Below are 21924 nucleotides of genomic sequence, written 5' to 3' on the forward strand. Positions count from 1 at the left end.
CTACTCAATTGCAAGTATCAGTGACGATGTCTGAGGCATATCAAAAATACTTCTTCAAGTTGAAATAGAATATGTAAATTTGAAAACTCTACGAGTAGGCAGTTTCAAAAAGTACATTTGGTCGACAACTCGCATATACTTTTAGTGACCTAAGCGTCTATACTTTCAAAATTGCAGGGTGTATCTTTGCGATTTACACAAAATGACTAACCCCACTACAAATTGGTGCAGAAACTATGCAGTCACCATGATTCAGAAGCGATTGACAATTCACTAGAAGTGAACTTCTATAGCAGCCCTCTTCGCCTCTTTAGGTTCGCGCCAGTGGGATGCTTGAGTGATTGTTTGTGGCTGGCATTCTGGGTAGACTTGTGTATGTGCTGTGTGTACGAGAGTGAATTCTGGATACCGTTGTTATATTGCGCCAGTATACCCTACCGTCTCTGTTGGAGTGCACAAGTAATTGGGTTGAATAAATCTCCATTCTAAAACAAAGGCCTCTAGACTTCGTTACTGGCTTCGTCCATGACTAGTAAGTGAGTAATCGGAGAATGGCTTGTATCGGTAGGTAGTTTGCCACTGTCACACCGACGAAAGTAGTCAGACACCGAGTCCCTCTCCAAGGCTACACATATCGTAAAATACTGGTCACATGTTTATTGCAAAGATAACTGATTTCACAGTGATGACGATGAATAGAAAACTGCATGACAAGATATGCTTGATTTTGAAACTTGTCGCCACATACATAGTGCTGATGATTAGAGAAATCCGGCGTGTAGAGTGCTGGTATGTTGTTAGCTATAGTTGCAAATATATATTGGATTGACTGCCACGTGCAAACGATACTGCAACGTTACTATCGTCCGGTTATGGTCATGGTCAGCCTCGTTTCGAGAAATGACTAAACTGGCACTTGCGACCAGACCAGGGATATTGATGATCATTGATCATTGCTCAGACTTGGAACACGAGAGAATATCCAGCTTTTCCAAATTAGATTAGAACTTTACTCCACAGATTTGTTACTAATTAGACTATAATTAGAATTATAACTACGCAAATACGAATTAGAATTGCTGAATTCGCAAAAACTTAGACATTGAAAATTTAAGTCAGATTTTGAGCAAATTGCGAGCGATATGCCCTAAATTAGCACAGAAGTGACGGTCCGGCGGGTAGTGATTTTAGCTCTGAGCGAAAAGATGATATTTTTTTTTTTAGTCAGCCACCTAGCAATGCGGAGAAAAAAAACGGTATTTTGAGCTCTGAGCGGGAAGATGACCTTTTTTTGGTCAACCGATCACATAGTGGGAAAAATTCACCGGTTTTTGAGAATTCTTCTCCGGTTTTTCAAGTTTCAAATTTCTGAAAAAGTGTCCTCTTTTTAGATTTCCAAAATATGGTAAGCCTAGTATAATAGAAACATGTCACGAATTAGATTACTAGAATTATCGATAGTTGTCCAAGTGTGGCAGGGTTTGAATTACAATAATATCGAGGACAGGATCGATAGATGATCATTTCTTAGCTCAGCCCTGAACAGGATTTCCTGGAGCCGGATTTTAACATTGACGACGGAAGCGGGATTTCGTTTCAACTCACAGGTCTGGGTCCGGTCCAAATACTAAAAATGACGGACCCGGATCAGCAGTTAAACAGTCGATTCCTTCGTCATAATTCGAAGAGTCGCATCGTCGCAATTGTCGGTGTTACGGAGGTGCTCGTGCGTGACTAGAGTTGCTGTAATGTCATCTCCGTTAGAATCATACGATTGTGTAGAAGGTAGGCTTGTCCTCTGCTTGATATTGCAACAAGTCAAGCTTGTGTGAGGCATCAGGTGGAGAGGCGTCATGGGTTGGTATTGGTAGCGGCCTGGAATATGTAACAAACAAAGTATATGTAAAGCTTCATTTCAACCAAAGTTTTCAAATTCAATTAGAATTATAGCTACACAGTTTTTTTTTACAAATTCGAATATAATTGGAAGTACTACATTCGCTCAAACATGGAAATTGGAAAAATTCCCAATAAGAAAGCAATACACCAAAAATCAAGTCCAGTTAATATCAAATCATAGTTCATCCTCAAAAGCACGAGAATGGTAAATGCCTATACACCCAGCTTGGCTCGTTTCGCACTGTATAGTTCTCCTGTAGTATTTTCAGGAAAACCAGAGATTAAACTATGAATTATAACGAGAACATAGAAACAGTTCGCAAATTAGATTACCGGCACTTTGCATTAATGAGTCTCATACGACAATTAGAATCAACTTGTCCAAGTCTGAACTGTATAGTGCGAAACGAGCATAGGTCGGGGTACAGACATTTGCCATTCTTATGACAATCAATTCTGATTTCATACGAACTGAATTTGAACTGGTATATATTTCTTTCCGATTCTGAAATTAATTTAATTTCCAAGTAATTCAGAAATTCTAATTTCAACCGAATTTGGAAAAGCTGAAAATTTTCTATTTGTCCGATTCTGGTCTCTGTCAAATTATGTTTATGGCTTTACATGCAGGCTTATGACTCACACATGCACCAGCCCGCGAGGCAAGCCCAGTGTAACTTGATGCATTGCGACCCTCCGAACATCGAGACGAATTTCGGAACCTTTTGCGCGGCCACCAACTCCGCTAGTTTCTTTGCTGAATTCTTCAAATTTTCAGGGCAGGGATTGTACGAGCGTTTCATGTACTGCAATCGAAAAATTTACACAGCGTAATGCAGGGGCGGGCAACTTCTTCGGCTGGCCGGATATAGGAACATGAAGTACTTGGCGGGCCGGATTCCCGAATCGAAACATTAATCGAGTATTTATCCACCTATAGAAGGAATTTATCGTATTCAATGTAAACTTCAAGGTTACAGCACGGTGACCGAAAACAGGATTTAGGGATTTTATCAAAGCAATGTAGCCTATACTTGGATATTTGTTGGAGTCAATGAGACATCTGTGGTTCCACAAAATTGTTAACAAGTTCTTTGAACTCTGGCTATACGTGACGGACGTAGAAACTCTTAGTAAAGAATGGACGTGAACGTCGGTTAGATTTGAACGCGGTTATGTCTTGTTAATTTTGATGGTCGAAAATGTTTGCGCGTAGATATATGTGGTAGAGTGTAGACACGCGGGCCGCATTATCGTGTAAGACCGGAAACTGTCTATGCGGGCCGCTCAAAATTCCGTCGCGGGCCGTATGTTGCCCACCCCTGGCGTAATGTTTACGCAGTGTTGGCTGGGCAAAATCGAGCACTTGAGTGATTCGATTCTGAGTCGAGTATTCGAGTATTACTCATTATGACTCCGCATCGGTATGAATGTTGTGGAAAGATGAAATGCGTGGCTTTTACGCGACCATGAAGAATATATGTCATTTCTGCATCACAAAAGGTTATTGGTATTATTTCGACCATAGTTATCACATTGCACTGTGACAATGCTGTGTGTCGGTCATAGTGCGAAGCGGATCGACAAATTCTCTGGTCCGGCTCCGATCCGCCTCCGGCCGCATCAGGAAAAGTACTGAGATCCGGCTCCAATCCGGTTCTGGCCAAAAATGAAAAATTCCGGCCAGAAATCCGGCCCTACTCGGTACGGAGGTTCCGTGAATTGATAAATATGCCTCGTTTATGTTTACACTGGCTTGGTGGTTATTTACGTGTGGTTGGTTGGTAGTTATATAGTTATAAAAGTTATGCTTTTCCATCAACATTATGGCCGGATCAAAAATGTAGTGATCCGGCTCAGGTCAGGCTCCGGCCGTAACAGAAAAAGTACTGATCCGGCTCCGATCCGCACTAGTCGGTCACGACTTCACATATATGTCATTTGTATTACATGTTTCGTATGCTGCGGTACAACCAATCGGGGTTTCAAGGCTCCCATACTGAAAAATAGTATCGGCACTATAATTTTCGTTGATAGATTTGCTCTTATTAGAGGCAAGGAGCGTATGATTTCAGTACTCAAAAATATTATCTGTTACTACTCGAATAGAATCATTATATTTTATACCCGATTCAGAATCGAATCACTCACCTACCCCACGACGAGGTATACTAGACCAACTCACTTTCAATAATACTGGACTGATATCCTCCATTCTCCACGTTGGGAAACCATCTGGGTATACAACCGAAGCTTCGGATATGCGTGGTGCATTCGCGAGTTCGGATTGAGCTCCGTCGGTATCCGGATAGAAAACGTCGCTCTCGAAACTCATTTTCCTTATCACTTCAAAAGTGCGCGAGGACGTGCTGGACGAAGAGGAATCGCTCGTAGAGGCATACGAGCCACTGTTACCCATGCAAATAACTATGTACACAATATCAATAAATAGTATATATATGGAAATTGATCTGAAATTATGATATTTGAATGTATTATTACGGGATAGTAATTTACAGTATAACCGATGCCGCGTATTACAGTTCCATATGGCCGCACAATTTTGATGAGACTTGCGATCAATCATATTAGTCGCGTAGAGGTGGTCAGCAATAACGAAATACTGCTTTTCGGAGTTTTAAAGTTATTTTACGTTATTTCACTAATTACTACGGGCAAAACCACTCATTTCTTACACTGTAAATATTGAAAAGTAGGACGTTCCCCAAAGCAGTATTGGATCATCAACAATATAAGGAGGCCTTTTACACATACAGAACGCTAACTTTTCGGAGTTGAACGGCTAGCGACAGATCGCGGCTCCTTAAATGGTTCAAGCTCTGAAGCCAGGTATAGTCCCATCATAAGGGTAAACCAGAGATGTTCAAAGTATTCATCGCAAGTACAATTATAAGCTGAGTCGTAGGCCTATACACTCTTAGCGAAAAAAAGTATGTAATCACACTCAGAACCTAACTCAACATTATGTCGCGGTTATAAATATTAGGTGCTGACCTGCATACCTTCCTATACGTCTTTACGAACATCATTTGGGTTATCATATTGTGTTTGATTCATGCCGAGGTGTAAGTCTGAAGTAAGTTCTGGCCTGGTATACCACAGGTATATGTTCATACCCGTATAATAGGGTGGTAATACACAATCTTTCCGTTAACAGTGTACTGTTCCTCCTCGCCGAACCCGCTGTAACACAGCGCATTGAAAAAGCTCAGACAAAGAGAGAGACGAACTCTTGAAAGGAGGCAGCAAATGAGCCGAAAAAAGACTCGAGTTCAAGAAGACATGCCATTATGAAATTTATGAAATTTACTGTGTGGGCGCAAATAACCACGATGTTGCAAGCGATATTATATGCGTTAATAAAACAACAACAGTGTACTGTACTGTACAGTTTTACTCTAATAGTATGTAAAAGTATGTTTTCCGGGCCTAGTTTTGCGTAAAAAGTGAAAACTGTTCAAGTGGAAATGGCGGTAGTATAAAATTATACCAGTGATTCCCAACCGCGGCCCCGAGGGCCGCATGCGGCCCCCAGCTAGCCTTTCTGCGGCCCCCACAAAAATATTGAGAAATCGATTTATGAAGAAAAAAAATAATATTTATAAAATACTCTTGCTTGGCTTGGAGTCTGGAGTTTTCAATTAGGATTGCACGAAAGTTGTGAGTAGACTGCTAAGATTACGTCACTGCTGTTTCAATGCAATATGCCCAAACTTTCCAGTTGAACGAGCAGTACCTATAGATATTGGTATAGATATAGGTATTGACAGGGCTGCAACTGCCGCACCCCAAGTCCCCCAATTGGGAGGAACGAGCTCGAAAGGGGCCCAAAAATATTTAGTGAATTAGCATGAATTATAGAGCCTTTTATAAAATTTTATGCATCTTTTTCAAAAATTTTTCGCACTGCGCGCGATTTCAAGTTTCCAAGTACCTTCATTATTGGGTACTCTTCCACCAAGATAAAATACGCAAGATTTATAGAAGTGGGCATATCGGCGTTGGTCATTACCGCGCCACGACGCACGAAGACATATAAAGTTTTAGGTCATATAACGTGCGACTCCAAGAAGTGTGCCAGAACGATCGACAGCGAGAAAACCTTAGCCGAACTGGACTGCCCTTACGCTGACCGGAAACTTCATTATGTATATACAAAATACATATAGGTATAATTGACCATAGGCGCCTAAATGACTGGCGCCGTATATTCCTGTCTTGGCAATCTGAACCTCGCGAGACAAATATAGGCTACCATCCCGCAGGGAAGAATTATATGCCAGTGAAGAACTACCAATTTGAAATCGTGTGCATCTTTTAGTTTAGTACGTTTGGGCGATTCTATATTTGTTGATATAGCAGACATGGAGGTCACGAAATAACATCATGTAACGAAGTCGTACCAACGGGTTCGCCCGTCCGAAAATGTTTAATTATTATTTACGGGCCATACAGTTTCCAAGACACCTCACTCAGCTCTACCGGTAAATCTGATTACGTGAGCAGAGAGGACAAGTAATTGATAGGAATATATATGCAATTTCCGATCTTTTTGACCTATTTTATTTTGAATTATCGAAAATTTTCGCGCTCCACGCTGGCTCACTAAACGGTGATCCTGATTTCGTGGCAGAAGCGAACAACGGGACGGGGGTTCGGTTTATCACCCTATGGGAGCTCAAGACCTAAGTGTTTTGAGGGGCCTGACGAAGTGCTGTTTCGCTCCTGCCAACGGGTATACGCCCGAAGCTGTTTAATTATTATTGAGTGGTCCTACCTTTTCAAGCACAACTCACTCGGCTCAACCGGTCAATCTAATTACGCAAGCATAGAGAGAGGATAAAAATTGATACCAATATACTTTCAATTCCCAATTATATTCACCGATTCAATCATGAATTATAGAAATTTTTCGCGCTTCGCGCGATTAGTCGAGAGATGCTGCCTAAAACAGACACCAGATTTCGATGATAAATAGCGGTAAACAGCCATCTAGCCTGAGGGGCAAGAGCAACGTTTTTATTTGGGGGGGGGGGGCTGACGAAGTGCTGTTACGGCCCTGAGTATTGATAACTAATTTACGGATAGATGTGCAACAAGTGACTCCCGATTGAATACGCCGAGATGCGTACTATGCTTAGCCGGCTCGAGTGCTTAGCCGGCATACGACAGTGCTTTAATAATTCATGAGAACTAATATATTACCAATAGAACAACGCGCACAGGCTTAACCATCTATCGCTACAATCCCGTCCATTAATCAGCTAAACACTTGTTGCGGAATCAGTTCTACCGTAATCTTACACAAGTCATATTTGAAGAGCTTCATGGAGGTACAGAGCTTCGATATTCAATTGAATCGTATATGTTTATAATATTGAAATCAATCCGAATATTTTCGGCTGACACTCGCCAGGGGTAATCGTCACTAACTAGTAGAAATTTGAATAGAACATGATGATACCATTGTTGATATGCAATGTTCTTTCCAACCAATGTTCTCCCCTAGTCGCTGAAGATTATCCGACTAGTGTCAATATTCGGGTTTATTTCAATATGAATACATTATTCAACTGCATTGAAGTGATATCTCTATAGCACAAAATCGATAAAAATAAACAATATAGTTAGAGTGTTCGCGCAATAATTTTCACCGGACAAAATTTTTTTGCAATCCAACGAATTGCAAAATCACCAAGTTGCAGATGCAGGTAAGCTGCAATGCCTGTGGTGTGGACGCTAAGAAAATGCAGGCAATTCTGCAGTAACAAAACAACAGCAGAACAATAGTTAACAACACAAAAATGTACCGGAACGGACCATGTAAGACGATATGAATTTCCTAAAACCATGGACGTATCGTCGGAATAATCGCCAACAACCTGCAGTTACCCCATCTGTATTCTGCATTCATCCTCCTACGAAGAATCACTGACGCAAACTAATATTGAATCATCTGAACCTGTTACCATTCCCAGGATATGCTGCTTGGGTTAATATTGAACGCCTGCACATTGGCTCTTTCATAACCGTCTGTTAGTTGGTTTTAGTTCATAGTCACCAACAGCATACAAGCAACGAAGCGTGTGATGTCAGTTTACTTTTCGCCTGGCTTTCTTCAGAATGGGGTCAGATTCCTTAGTTCTGACGTTTCCTTATCATGTCTTGATTCTAATTCGTCCGTACGCCAGCGAGGACGCTTGCGCATCCAATGCTTTACCGCGTGGCGCTCTGACAGTCTGACAATCAATTGATGGAAACAGTTTGTGTATAGATTGCCTCGGGTTCCATCTCAGAAAGCAGATGCATCACAAATATCTCAATTGAATAATACATCTGTTTATACTCGAATATTTCAAAATAAATACATTATTCAATTGCATGTTGAACTTCTGTCCATCCAAGAGTATTTAAAGAAATATCTCACAATCAGTTGGTATTATGCACAAAACAGTATAGGCCTACTTTCTGTTGTGACGTATATTCGTCGTCTTGAGACCGCAAATATAATATGGCAGTTCTAGATCTGTGATATATCGTATATCCGACTATACCGCATGAAGCAATCCATCGTTAGCAATAAATTAAATTGAATACGTCAGTGTCATTATTCAAGGTCGCCTAGTACTGACCCACTCGGTCTCTACTCTCGACAATGTTAAAAGTATAGATAGGCCTATTCGCCAAGAAGAAAGCAAGCTATATAGGCCTATACGTCTGCTGACAACTCATGATAACTGCCACGTTTTAATAAGCCTGCATATCGTTCTAGTAATTGATAACAAGCCGAGAATTGCAGCATCTCGTGCTGAAGTTACCCAACGTTTATCCCAAACCGTGTCTGCTGTCAAGAGTTAATCCCTTTCATCGCGCGTTAAAGCTTCTGCGCGTTCTGTTTTAAGGTAGTTTTACTTCACATAATCTGTTTGTAATCCCGTGGGATAATGGAGTAGGCCTACTACTACGACTACTAAATGATGTATGTGTTTAGCACTAATACTGACGTACAAGGATCAATACATCAGCGTAGTCTGCATTTGTGACAACTAACAAATATGCAAGCCATTAGCCGCAAAGCTGTCGAACTATATTCTGTGCTGATATAGCGACTAAAAAGCGGCATCTCAGTTTATCAACTGTCAAAGAGGACGCGATACGCCCAGCGAATTATGCAGTCAGCCTACCGCAATAAAAACTGGAAAGACAGTTTCAGCTGTCGCTAGCATCTTGCCGCATTGAATGCTGTCTGTCTTTCTCTCGTCCATCTGAACAGACATTGTACTTCAATGACTTAAGGGTTTTCGAACTGAATGGATAAATGACATCACTTCCTGAATTCGAGATATGGTTTCGATCGATGATATATAATGCCTGCAAACGTGGTTCGTCTTGACAGGCACATGTCGCGCACTATGATTTCTTGGAGATGAAACTCTCACTTATAACCTAATTCAAAGTTTATAAATTGAAGTCGGCAATACGAATTATTCGCCGCCGCTGCGGTTGGAATCGTCAAAACCTGTTCAGTTTTCGCGTTTGTGAAATGTCAAAATTGAACAGAGTTTTTTACATGTTTTGATTGGGGTTTGGTGATACGATTGTTGGTATAGGTCTGCAATGTTCTTTCCAATTTCCTACTAGTTGCTGCAATTACCCATGAAGAGTGCCAGCCGAAAAATATTCGGCTTTCTTTCAATATGAATACTAAATATATTATACAATTGCATATTGAATAAGTTCTGTACCTCCAAGACGTTCTCCTTAATGAAATCACTAAAATATCCATTTCCAAACAGTCACTTCATGATGCATAGCATCCCGAAAGTGAATTTAGCAGAAAAACTAATATAAACCTTTTATATCCCTAAATGCTCGGGAGTTTTGTCTGATATATCTCACGCTATTCAAATAAGAAATTGGCCCGAAACTTGCAACTTAGTCACTGGTACGAGCCTGAAAACCAGGGCTTTGGAGCCGGAGCCGGAGCCCGGAGCCGGAGCCCCGGAGCCGTGCATTTTTACCGGAGCTGGAGCCGGAGCCGGAGCTCTATATAAAATTCAGCCGGAGCCGGAGCCGGAGCTGGAGCCAGTTATTTGAGGGGTAGCTCCGGCTCCGACGTTTTTCATAAGATGCTATTATATATGCAACAACCATATCTGCTGAGTACACCGAATTCAACAGCAGGCCTTCGCGAAATTAAGAATCTTTTTCTCTTTCGCGCTACATTTTTCGACTAACCATGTTCCTGGGGGTTTAACAGCAGAGCAGTCGTATGCTCAATGTTCAATTTTCATACATGAGTGCCGAACCTCGGTATGCGACATATGCCTGTGAATATTGTGGGTATTCGGCATACTCGCAATTTCATCATCAGCACAACCTTGTTGACCAATTGTATACGGTTCGAAAATAATGATCACTATGTATTACGCGAAATGGGAGAGATGATAAAAACGTGATTTCGTTGCACATGTCGATATGACGAGCACGAGCCGAGAAATTCCGTCTCATCATTGCTATGAATCGGATAAGCAAATACTGTTTTTTTCGTGATAGTTCTTTAGTCGGGCCACGAAAGTGGACAGTGTTATTGCGAGTGTGCAATTATGCATGCTAATTGCAATTCATTACTGCGAATCATTGTCATTCACTCCAGTAAGGATTTTCGAGCAATAGGGGATGGCAGAAGATTAGGCCAAAACCCCATGGTATTCTATGTTGGAGACAAACTATACTGATTTAATACGCGATTTCCAATTTGTAATCATCTGTTTCGTAAACTTGTAAATGTGCAATGTGCATACTGCATAGTTCAATTCGTTATGGGCATGGCGCAATGTGCATGGCACAGTGTTTATTTCGATTATTCGATTCATTTCAACGGGAAAATATTATTCCGATAAACTTGATCGACTGGTAACGAGTGCACCAATATCGAACGTCAAACCATTGGCCATTTGGTACAAATCGAATTTCTATTGATCACGTCGTTATATCCGCCCATTTTGCCCTTACTACAGTTACAGTTGAATAATAATCGCACATTTAAAGATTGAATTGAGCTGTATGGCCTAATGGTAATGAGTTCAGTGCCAGTGTTAAAACGCCGCATCAGAATTTTAATGCTGTGGCACGGAGTAAAGTGCTTTTTTAGTTTATTGTAATATACGACGATTTACTAAAAATGTGACTGGACCCTGTATCTGCCAATGCGTCGAAACTCATATTTTATTCCAGTCATCAACATCCCAAGTGCCGCAGCCAGACTAATCATATTTTTGGTTGGCCTAGCGAGTTCACAATCTGAGCAATTCAAATTCGATAATATAACAGAATTTCGATAATATAATGTGAAATTATAGCTCGCGGGCTACTCAAAGCCTTCTCGCGGTCCACATATGGCTCGCAGGCCGCGGGTTGCTCACCCCTGATACAGACAGAAACCTTCGATAGTTTTCAGAGCCGGAGCCGGAGCTGGAGCCGGAGCAGTGGTAATAATGCTGCTCCGGAGCTGGAGCCGGAGCTGATGTATGATAGAAGAAAGCTCCGGAGCCGGAGCTGGAGCAATGCAAATTTACGGCTGCTCCGAAGCCCTGCTGAAAACGAGCCAGATAGTGATCCCATATCTAAACGCACACTTACCTGAGTTAACCATATGCCGGATGTAGCCTAAATGTGACTTTGATCTGGTGTTGCAAAATAGTTTGTGGGCTTCGAAGATTAAATATGAATTGGATTTTTCATTTGATGTTGAATTCGTGAACTAATGAGCTAGGTTACATCAAGTCATCCACAGTGTTGTTTTTGTGACATTACTGTGACTTTATTTAACACGAGTGTATACTGTATGCAGGGGCCGGGAACCTTTTTCGTCCGAAGAGCCATATTGGCCCAATTTTTTCCATTTTAACCCTCAAAGAGCCATACATGTCAATCAACTGCTACGTCACAATTGAAACTTCTTGACGTCACGGCAGCACTTGTACAATATCACTACATGGCATTCGTCGTGTGAGCCTCATTTTCTCTGTAAAAACTTGTACTAATCATGCTGGTAACCGTATTTGAGCAATCGAAACTTGAGTTACGAGAACGTAGCTTCGTCGTGATGCTCATTTTAAATGCGAGAACTCCTGATCACATGCGTAAGTGGAGGCAAACATGGTCATTACAGCAGTATATACCCAATGCAAGATGTGATACATCAGGAAGGATGTGTGAACGAAAATTGTGGAACCTTCAATTACTATTGTTATTTTCTATCGATGTTCATGAATGACTGAATTTTAAACATTTTATCCTCCCAAAATTAGGCGATTTGCATATTTATCATTCAAAAATATAGCCCGAAACGAGAGGTTAGGCACAGACGGACCAAGTCTCGTCATTGATACCGCAATTCATCGTAAATAGCTTAGAATTTATATTAACTAATATTAATTCAATGTAATATGTAGCTGTCGCACTGATTCTGAAAATCTAAATACTGACCGATTTTTCAATTCTCAGTATTCTCAAGTATTCGGCGGGAAATAACGTCGCGCTACGCGCTTGCATTTTATCGCAGGTATTACAAAGCGACTTACCAATCAAGAACGTGGATCTGGATAGCTATGGCGTTGTTTGTAATGCGAGTTTGTAATTGTGAATGTAACTCCCACGGCAGTTCATCTCGCGCCGTAGATCAGGAAGACAGTGCGTATTTATTTGATAATTGCGTTGTCATATAGGCATCGTAATGTCTAATATTCTCGTTGATCAATCGACAATCTGCGTATCGTGCAATCCAAGTCGGGTACATCGAATTCGCGGTTCATATTGGTCGCCGGCGCGACAATAACTTGAATTTGGGGATTTTGAAAGGGGGTCAGAGCCCCTAAGCCTGAAGACCGCATTGTCTTTACCTCTCAAAGAAATGTGCATACGGTCAAGATAATAATAATTATTCTGATCGTGATGAAAATTTACGAACCACTTCCTGCAATATTGATCAATTCCGTAAAAAACTAAATATCTGGCAAAGAGCCATATATGGCTCGCGAGCCATTGGTTCCCGACCGCTGCTGTATAGTATGCTGAAATATAATTCTCCTGGATTTCGGCTTGACATGAAGATCTCAAGGGTCGCATCGCCAGCACTAGTCTAGTTAGCTACACAGTAATATAGCCGTGTAATTGTTTTTGCTTTCTGGTACACTTTTAGCGAAAAGGGTTTGTATTTCCACCCGCACACCACCCCTGATATACGAGTGCGAATATACAACTGTGACACACGAAACCAAAACAAGCTAGAATTATACCGCGGTATAAATCAAGTAAAACATTTTAATCCAAAATATGTATGCACGTTGGAACCTCGGAAGGTATGCACGGAAGCACGGAGGATTTATGATCGCGATATAATTCCGAGTTAGGTTCTGATTTCGTGTAATACCGTTTTTCGCTGAGATTGTACCTGCTCAATTTGTTTGTTGGTAAAGTTCCGGTTGAAGGAACAATAATCTCTCTCTCTCTTGACGGTTTCAGCTTAAAGGTCCAAGAACCAGCATCAAAGTAGAATATAATTGGTGGGATTTCGTCAACTCGAAAATTTTCTTCACGCTATCTCGTGTCTGGGGAATTTTGTTGCTTTCAATTTGGGTACCAACCCCCCCCCCCTCCCAGCAAAATGATAGTAGGCAAACAATAAAAACTAAAACACAAATTACAGAAATGAGTCAAGCCTTTTTCACAATTATGAGAGAATGGTGGCTCGAGGCCATTGGGGTGCTAAACTCCAGAGGTGTGAAACCTGCTGTTGCGGGAGTATCACACACCAGCATTTCGGCGCCGGCTGGTAATTCTACCCAAGCACACATCAAGACCTATATGTTTCGGTTTACCGTGACCGAGTTAAGTAAATTGTTAAAGATATCGACGGCGATACACATTTCGATATACAATACACAGAGCGTTGGGCGAAGCGTTGGATATTGATATTTTTAGTCGCTGCAATGTCTCCTGTCCCTGAAATCCACAGAAGTTGTGTTGAAAACCTATACGCGGGCCTAAGACCATCGTTTGAGGCGGACTGACACAGTGCTGTTCCTATCCTGGATGGGGGTACGAGTAACATTTAATAACAGTTCAAGGGGTACTAGAAATCGCCAAGTTAATACATCAGTTCCACTGCGGTCATTGCCCCGAATATTTAAATGACTTCTTTACGTCGGAATCAAAAGCGCACAAGTACGACACACGTGCGTCCACGTCGTCCAAATATCATATGATGGACCGAAAACATCATCGCTCCATCAAATATGCCGGACCTGACGTGTGGAACAATATCCCGCCGGCTATCCGACAGTTGACGAGCATGTCTTGTTCACATTCAAGTCGCAATTCAAGCAATTTCTATTAAATGAATACTGGTCAGCCCCCAAGATTACTGAAACATGACCTGACCTATCGATCTCGCCTTCCGTGACATGCCACCCCATTTTTTGTCGCTTGCTTTTCTCAAACATTTTCTTTACTTTCATTCAGTGCGCATGCCTCCTCTTTACATCGCCTAGCCCCCTAGGCGAATGTGGGTGTCTGATTCCAAAGACTACTCCCAGTCGTTTCGACACCTTCCTATCTTTTCATTGTATCGCAATTTTTGTGGTGCATTGAACTGATAAAAATTGCTAATAAACCGAGTGCTGAATAAGACCATGTATCCAGTACTCCCACATATGTTCAGCGCACGATATAGCCGGACCATGTCATATCGACTTCACCTGTCGACGACACATGTCACTTCATGCTCATCGTTTTTCCTTTGTGTTATCTTGTGTACATGCCTTTTATTTACATATTCTAGAGGTGAAGGTGGGTGTCTGAATTACAAAATTATTCCAAGTCACTAGAACACACTTGGAGTTGTAGGCTACGACTCTCAATCAGACAGCATCATCATTTTTTACACCCACCAGTAGCCTAGATCCCCTTGCCTAGAACATGTACTGTACATAATAGGCATAAACACTGTATGAGAAGTATCAAGTAACAGAAGGTAACATCAAAAGGACATAAGCGATGAAAATGTTGTTGCGTGTGACCATTTACAGCGTAAATTGCTATTGTGTGACGGTAGGCAAGGCATAGTCAATATTATATGTGGGTTCAAGATCGACCACCATATCCAGGGCTCTCATTCAATATAATCTAATTCGTCATTTTTTTGGAGGGGGTAAAGGGTGATGGTTTAATCCTATTAGCCGGACGTCTAAGTACATACTCACAAATACGACATTATACAACGCGTAAACATGATTGGGTTTGGTGATATTGTCCATCAGGGATGATCATAGCGCGTGTGGCCAACATGACACTTTAGAACTTTTATGGCTTGAAATGTTATGGTCAGGTCACTTCAGGTCTGCGTTGAGAGAGGCTTTGATCCGTTAGTGCAGTGACATATTTTCGCCCCCTCCCCCACCATTGGCTGCCGTAATTGTAGTTCCGATTTTAACACAAGAAAAGAACTATCAGAAAGCATATTGGAGGAGGGTTCTAACTCGGTAGAACAGGCTGCATAGGCGGATAATTTTACTCCATCCGTGGGTCAGTGACTGGCAGTGGCCTGTGCTGTGGGTGGCTAATTCCAGCCCAGCACATGTCTGCGAATCCAGTGATATGCCGAGATATTTAGCAGATCTATAATAATGGTAACGCTGTCATTAGACTATACGGTGAGTACCTGAGACTTTTTAGCAACTCAAAGGTTGTATTCTGATGGGCAGGCTTGGAAACCATATGATATGTTTGTATAATGTATATGTTCCTTGTGATTAATTCATCGTACAATATCTTTGCTGTGTTATTGTCGACAACACCAGTCACACAACACGCTGCGAATATGTCTTCGTAAAGGTTTAAAAGTTGTACCACTGCTTCAGGTTAGATTTTGGATCAAGACAAGAAATATTCTTATGGGTCTAGTCTTTGATCTGTTATCTTCATTTTAGGGACGAAACATAATTTGCGGCTCGGTTGGTTCTATGTGATGGAAAATGTAGAAGTTTTTGGACAGCTGGTCTTGCCTAGATCAGTGACACAGTATAATATTGATGATATGCCAGACGATGTTTTAATGACGGTACCTAGTTATTCTATGCCAAAAATCCTACTGTCATGCGCAATTTATTCCCCAAAACAGCCACTGAACATTCCACATCTGAGTGATATGATATGGAAATCTCATGTGTTTTGCGATTATGGGATCACTTTTCATGTAGACATATACTATCCTTCCCATTGCCATTGGGCATTATAAAATATGTTTGCGATACCTAATTTTACGAATGTCTCTACCACCGTTGATTCCACCCATACATTTTTGGGTTCTATCAAGACATTTTTCCTTACCCAAATTGTTTCCAGCCCTCTTCAAAGAAATAGATGTTCAAAACACTATAAAAGTAAAGTCACAATGCATAGATGCATACATTCTGGTGCATACATTATGAATCCAAGTAAAGCATTAAACTGTTCAAATTTTAATCGTTAGGAACCATACTCCATTCACATAAACAGTACTTTGTATATCAATCGTTACACAGTTTAGGCCTGCTGCATTCATGCGAGTATGATATTCACAGCATCATAAATAGTTCTGACAGTTCAGGAACTGATGATTAGTACACGGACTCGTATGAACTCAATAAACGGTTAAATATTATTTAATGAAAATATGGATATCTCGGAGTGGCGGTGTAGAGATGATGTACCTATGCTGAGTAATATGAGTATGAAGATGAGGTTAAAATATAAAATCTCTCGACATCAAACCACATTTAAAAACACGAGTATCTGACTAGGACTCTAAAATTTGTAGAACATCCCTGTACAGAGTATCGGCAATATTGTAACCCCACACAAAGTCCAGGTGGTTGTAATCGGAATAGAAAGATGCAGATTTCAAGTTTGGAAGATCTTTTATCAGCTGTTCTGCATCTGGCGGGGACACCAACCAATCCAGCTTGCCAAAGAATGCATAGGTCGGAACAGTGAACAGTGACAGATCATACTCGTCTGGATGGATCTGAATGATCAATAAAATGAGTCATTTGCATCAAATTGACACTACCGATCGCAATTTACTTTTTTGTAATGCTTGTAATTCTCCCAATCGCTTCCATAGTCATAGTATCGCAGTTTGTACTCTTTACTATCACACTGTTGTGACCAATGTACCATGTTTTGTGTTGAAGTACCAGCGGGCGCATGAGAAAGATATACCGGAATCCTGGTCTGTAATATAGTGATGGTGAACAAAGTCTACAGTTAGTATTTTACGACTTTATTGTTGCAACTAGTAGTGGGCTAATTCTCCTAGTCGGACATGGACAACTGATAAATTCTAGTTGTCTATTCAGTGCGAAATAGTAGTAATCTACTTTGAAAAGTTTCTATGTTCTCCTTTCGCTTATAATCAAATTTAATGTTTTCCTGAAAACGTAACAGGAGAACTTTATTGTTCGAAACGAGCCAAGCTTGTTGTGCAGACATTTGCCATTCTCATGCTTATGAGAATGAGCTCATATTTGGTAAGACCTGAACATATTTTTTTCATGTATTTCTTTTGCGAATTTAGAAATCCTGATCTGATTTGGAAAAATATTCTATACCTATTAATTAAAATTCGAATCTAATTTGGAAAAGCTAAGAATTTTCTAGTTGTCCAACGACCAACATTGGTCCTAGTAATAGCCGAGGTTCAGGTCAATTGCCACGAGGTCGTCTGTTATTATCAATTTGTCTTCAGTAAATACAAAACGGTGAGCCGTCAGAAAATCTAGTACCCGTATTACAGCGGAAATTTGTGACAAGAAAAAATCTCATCTTACCAAATTAAAATGTGCAAGTCCCGTTCCCACCAAACTGTGCAAAACGACGGAACATGTATTCGGGATCTTGTAACACTCGTTCTCTGCAAATTTTGAAATCCACCCTTCATGGCTGAAAATATCGCCATCTTGAAAGTGGTCCCAAAATTTCTGTAATAGGTGTTCATCATCTCAAATGTCCTTTGTTACTGTAATGACTCCAAGAAAAATACAAAGTGCAATCATATGCATAGACAAAGAAGCCAGACAGAAATTGCAACATGCATATATTCAGATTAACAGGTATCTGATTTGATGTAAACATTGTTATGGTACCTGGATCTGTTTTGCATATGCTCCAAGTTGTCTCATGAGACCTTTGGCATGACCGACATAAATCGCAGGAGCTAGTGCGACAAACTTGTTGATTTTTTCCGCTAATGAGCTTCCGTATATTATGACAGATGTTATAAGATTTGTAGTTCCTGAAAATTGCAGATTTTGATGAGCGGCCGTGAGAAGTTAATAGGCCTATGTTCTGTATTCCACAAGACAAGTACATTGTGGTACTGGTAGTTCTGTTTCTTTTTTATGGCAGTTTCATTGTTTATCTAACCTTCCGAGTGCCCAATGTAGTCCAACTTTTGGTGACCAGTCCTCGATAAAACATAGTCGATCATGACCGGCACATCATATTTTCCCATTTCGTCAAAACTGTAAAGATGATGATATCTTGAAATTGTGTTTTATGGCTGTTTTGGTGTTCAACTATCTATGCAGGCCTGCTGCAAGTACACTTGTTTGTCATATATGATTCATGTGATTTCTATCTGGAAACTACACAGAGCTGTTATTAAATATACTACGAGTGATGGACTTTGAGCAAAACAACAAAACTATTCACTTTTGCTGTGGCATGGAATTCGTTAACATTCAAATGTAACGTTATTATTATATAGGGGACTCACTTATGCATTGCACATCTTACTTACGGAGTTTATTTTTTGAATTTCAAATACCAGTAATTCTACTTTTCAAGTAAAGTGGATTTTTGATAAGAGTAGCATCAAAGAATTTTTTCTAAATGTAGGTGCTTTTGAGTTTGTACATCAGCTATCAACTAAGGATATTTGCATTATCCGCCTCGTTCTGAAAAATTAAAAATCCTCGCATGGCATTTTAAATGAAAAAGTCCGCTACAGTGCACAATTGGGTTGTTAAAAAATATCTCTTTTCTTCTGGTTTTACACTGAACAACAACACTTTTAACCACAGCTTCACAAATTTCTCTTGATTTTATCATTGCTGAAGAATCCCCCCCCCCCATCGTGGTTGACCTCGGCACAGGTTCCATAAATTTCCAGAAAATGCCTTGTTCTGTGGACTTATGGTAGCGGAATCAGTATGGATCATGGATATTACAACTGAATCATGCCTTTTGAGAGTAACTGAAATTGGCATATGCCCAGCTACTGCCACATACCTCCATTGCCAGAATTCATGATCCGTCGGTTGGAGTCGTACATGCTTTGTTGTGTATCTGTTTCCTCTTATGTTACCCAACCAAACCTGCATAATAGACAGGTGTTATGATCATTATTCAAGTTCATAAGTGGCAAAAAGACTTACATCAAAACCATGATCTGCAAGTATATACGCAATGCTCTCATTCCTCAAGTTGTTGAGATAACAATCGCATGAACTCAGTAGGCCGTGCAAAAGAAAAACAGGCAAACCGACCCCTAAAATTCAGTCATGATGTCAGACGCATTACAAATCTCATGGAAGTAATGTACTAACTTGGTTTTGCTTTCCGGGATTTTATTCTCAATATAAATAGGATGAAACCATCAGCTGTCGTCACATAATGCTCTTCGGTTATGAAGCCTCTGATTGTAGCTAATGTTGTCTGTGAAAATTGTGACATGTTGCTCGAGTTAAGATTAAATCAGCGAAAATTAAATCAGCGTAAATACACCATAACGTATGGTAGGCTATTAAATATCTGCAAATGACAAGTTATTATTAACATAAGTCATGGCACTCTTCTTGGCAGACTTAAATATATTAGTTTTTGTAATATGAGACAAGTAGCCTAGCATCGCAGGAATAATCTCATTCGAATCTCCCTCCTGTCCTTCGACAATTTGCTATTTATCAAAGAAAATTATATTACCGCATTTCTTTTGCAGTCTGGTTCTCGAGGACCGCCAGTATCAGTTGCGTGTATTCCATTAGGAACTATATTGTTTTTCAAAATTTGCGACGTATTACTCCATATAGCCGCTAATTCAGGATTCCACGGCAATGATATGTTAGATTGTTTTAGAAAGTTAGTCAAGTCTTTTTCCAGCTCGTCGATAGACCGTGATTGCTCGTATCCAAACGGTCCGCCTTTGTCGACTGTATATCCAATGGCAATGCCGCAAATGAACGGTAGGAACTTTAAGCATCCAACACAAGTCATCTCGAATAGGCTACGCAATACGCTATCTGACCTACATAGCAAGCTTGGCTTTTTCCTGTATCGAAAATGTGGTTGACATATCGGCTAGCGTAGCGCTTATGTAAGCTCGAGAGAATGAACGAACGTAACCTTTTTTAATCGGGCGGCTTGCAGGCGGTGTACTATGTTGGCTTTGTGTCGCTTGGTGAAACAACAAGGGTTGTTCTTTACGCTTATTCCATAAACTGCTGACAGTATCAGTCGGTTATGTTGTATTGATGACTAATTTTCGACTTGGTCTACCGAAGGTTGCGAAGTCCAAAAGTTCCTAATGCAACGCGACTTTGACGACAGTCATGCCGTCGCGTCATATGATGTATGATTGAATAGTATATTCATACTGAAATAAACTGGCTGACACTCGTCAGGGGTAATGGTCAGCGACTAGTGGAGAATTAAGAAGAATATTGTGTATATCAACAATGGTATCACCTAGTTTTTATGTTGGTGATGTCATATTTGGTGACACGATCGTTGACATACAATGTTCTTTTCCATTCACAACTAGTTGCTGACGAGTGTCATCCGATAATATTCGGGTTTATTAAATATGAATATACTATTCAATTGTATACTGCTTTCTGTACCTCCAAATTGTCTCCTTAGACATGCTATATGAACTGAATATATCCATCCGTCTTTTTGAATTCTTTTCAAACTTCGGTTTAGCCTAAAATCGGAAGCGATTATCCTTCTTGCCACAACTCAAATATAACACAGCAATGATCACCCCGCTTATAATAAACTACCTTTGGCCCTCGCAAAAAAAAAACTGTCGCAGCTGGTAGCTGTTAGCTTTAAGCGCCGGTCACTTGCTGAGAGTGAAGTGGACGTTCATCTCTTTGACCGCTAGCAACCCCGACGATCGACGGCTGGCGCGCTTATGAGCTGAGTTGGACAATTTGAGAATCTTTTCGTCTTTGCCGAATTTATTAGAATTGGAATGAGCTTCACAGATTTCTCCAAATTCGATTACGGTAGATGATAATTATTAAATTCGCAAAAACTTGGAAATTGAATTAAATTTCGGATTTAGGAAGAAATGCAACAAAAATCGAGTTAGTTTATATCAAATCGAAGAGACTCTTGGGGGTACAGAACTTCGATACACATTTGAATAATATATTCGTATTCAAATAAAGCTGAATATTTTCGCCTGATAAATCTTTGTAGTACTGTGCATGTTTCGTATGCCACGATACGACCATTCCAGGCTTATGACCTTCCACAGCGGAAAAGATTTTTAAAATCTTAATTCTCTTAGTGGCAAGGAGCGTATCATTTCAATATTCAAAAAAAAATCATCATTTGCAACTCGACTTTAATCATTGGAATTAAAGCCAGATTCAGATCGAGTGTTCGAATCATTGTGCTCAGACCTAATCGCGAGAAACAGAAATATATCTAATTTGGAGTGGGGATATATATTTGAAATGGAATTTCGTATATGATGTCAAATTACACATTTAAAATCAGAGTATATAAGTAAAAGAAAGATACTACGGTGGGGTTTGGACTTAGATTTTGGGATTTCGGTGTAATGAGCAAATTCAAATTACCTATTTGGACATAGCATTTGGAATGATAGTAAGAAACAATTGAAATTATGTATTAGACATGAAATTAGAGTTCAACGTCGCTTTCTGA

At 40.3% G+C, this 21924-nt stretch overlaps 4 protein-coding genes across 4 annotated transcripts in view; 1 reads left to right on the forward strand and 3 right to left on the reverse strand.

The window, feature by feature from the left end:
- Positions 1–21924, forward strand: part of LOC145449716 (uncharacterized) — a 335502-nt gene that overhangs the window by 304867 nt on the left and 8711 nt on the right. The window lies entirely within an intron of this gene.
- LOC145449718 (CD166 antigen homolog) overlaps positions 1–21924 on the reverse strand; it is a 169438-nt gene that overhangs the window by 69115 nt on the left and 78399 nt on the right. The gene's annotated exons all lie outside the window — the stretch shown is intronic.
- On the reverse strand, positions 638–9131 carry LOC145449742 (uncharacterized). Its single transcript, XM_080328165.1, has 3 exons — positions 4085–9131; positions 2543–2705; positions 638–1875 (listed from the first exon to the last, which is right to left on the reverse strand). The coding sequence occupies exons 1-3, from the start codon at positions 4484–4486 to the stop codon at positions 1655–1657; spliced, it is 786 nt and encodes a 261-aa protein (XP_080184291.1). The 5' UTR covers positions 4487–9131; the 3' UTR covers positions 638–1654.
- Positions 16427–21039, reverse strand: LOC145449726 (gastric triacylglycerol lipase-like). The gene is made up of 9 exons (XM_080328147.1): positions 19948–21039; positions 19572–19680; positions 19401–19513; positions 19255–19340; positions 18388–18485; positions 18108–18256; positions 17793–17942; positions 17047–17196; positions 16427–16987 (listed from the first exon to the last, which is right to left on the reverse strand). The coding sequence occupies exons 1-9, from the start codon at positions 20236–20238 to the stop codon at positions 16760–16762; spliced, it is 1374 nt and encodes a 457-aa protein (XP_080184273.1). The 5' UTR covers positions 20239–21039; the 3' UTR covers positions 16427–16759.

This window comes from Botryllus schlosseri, chromosome 11, assembly GCF_051294905.1.
Source record: "Botryllus schlosseri isolate E-star chromosome 11, Bs_hap1, whole genome shotgun sequence".
Lineage (NCBI taxonomy): Eukaryota > Metazoa > Chordata > Ascidiacea > Stolidobranchia > Styelidae > Botryllus > Botryllus schlosseri.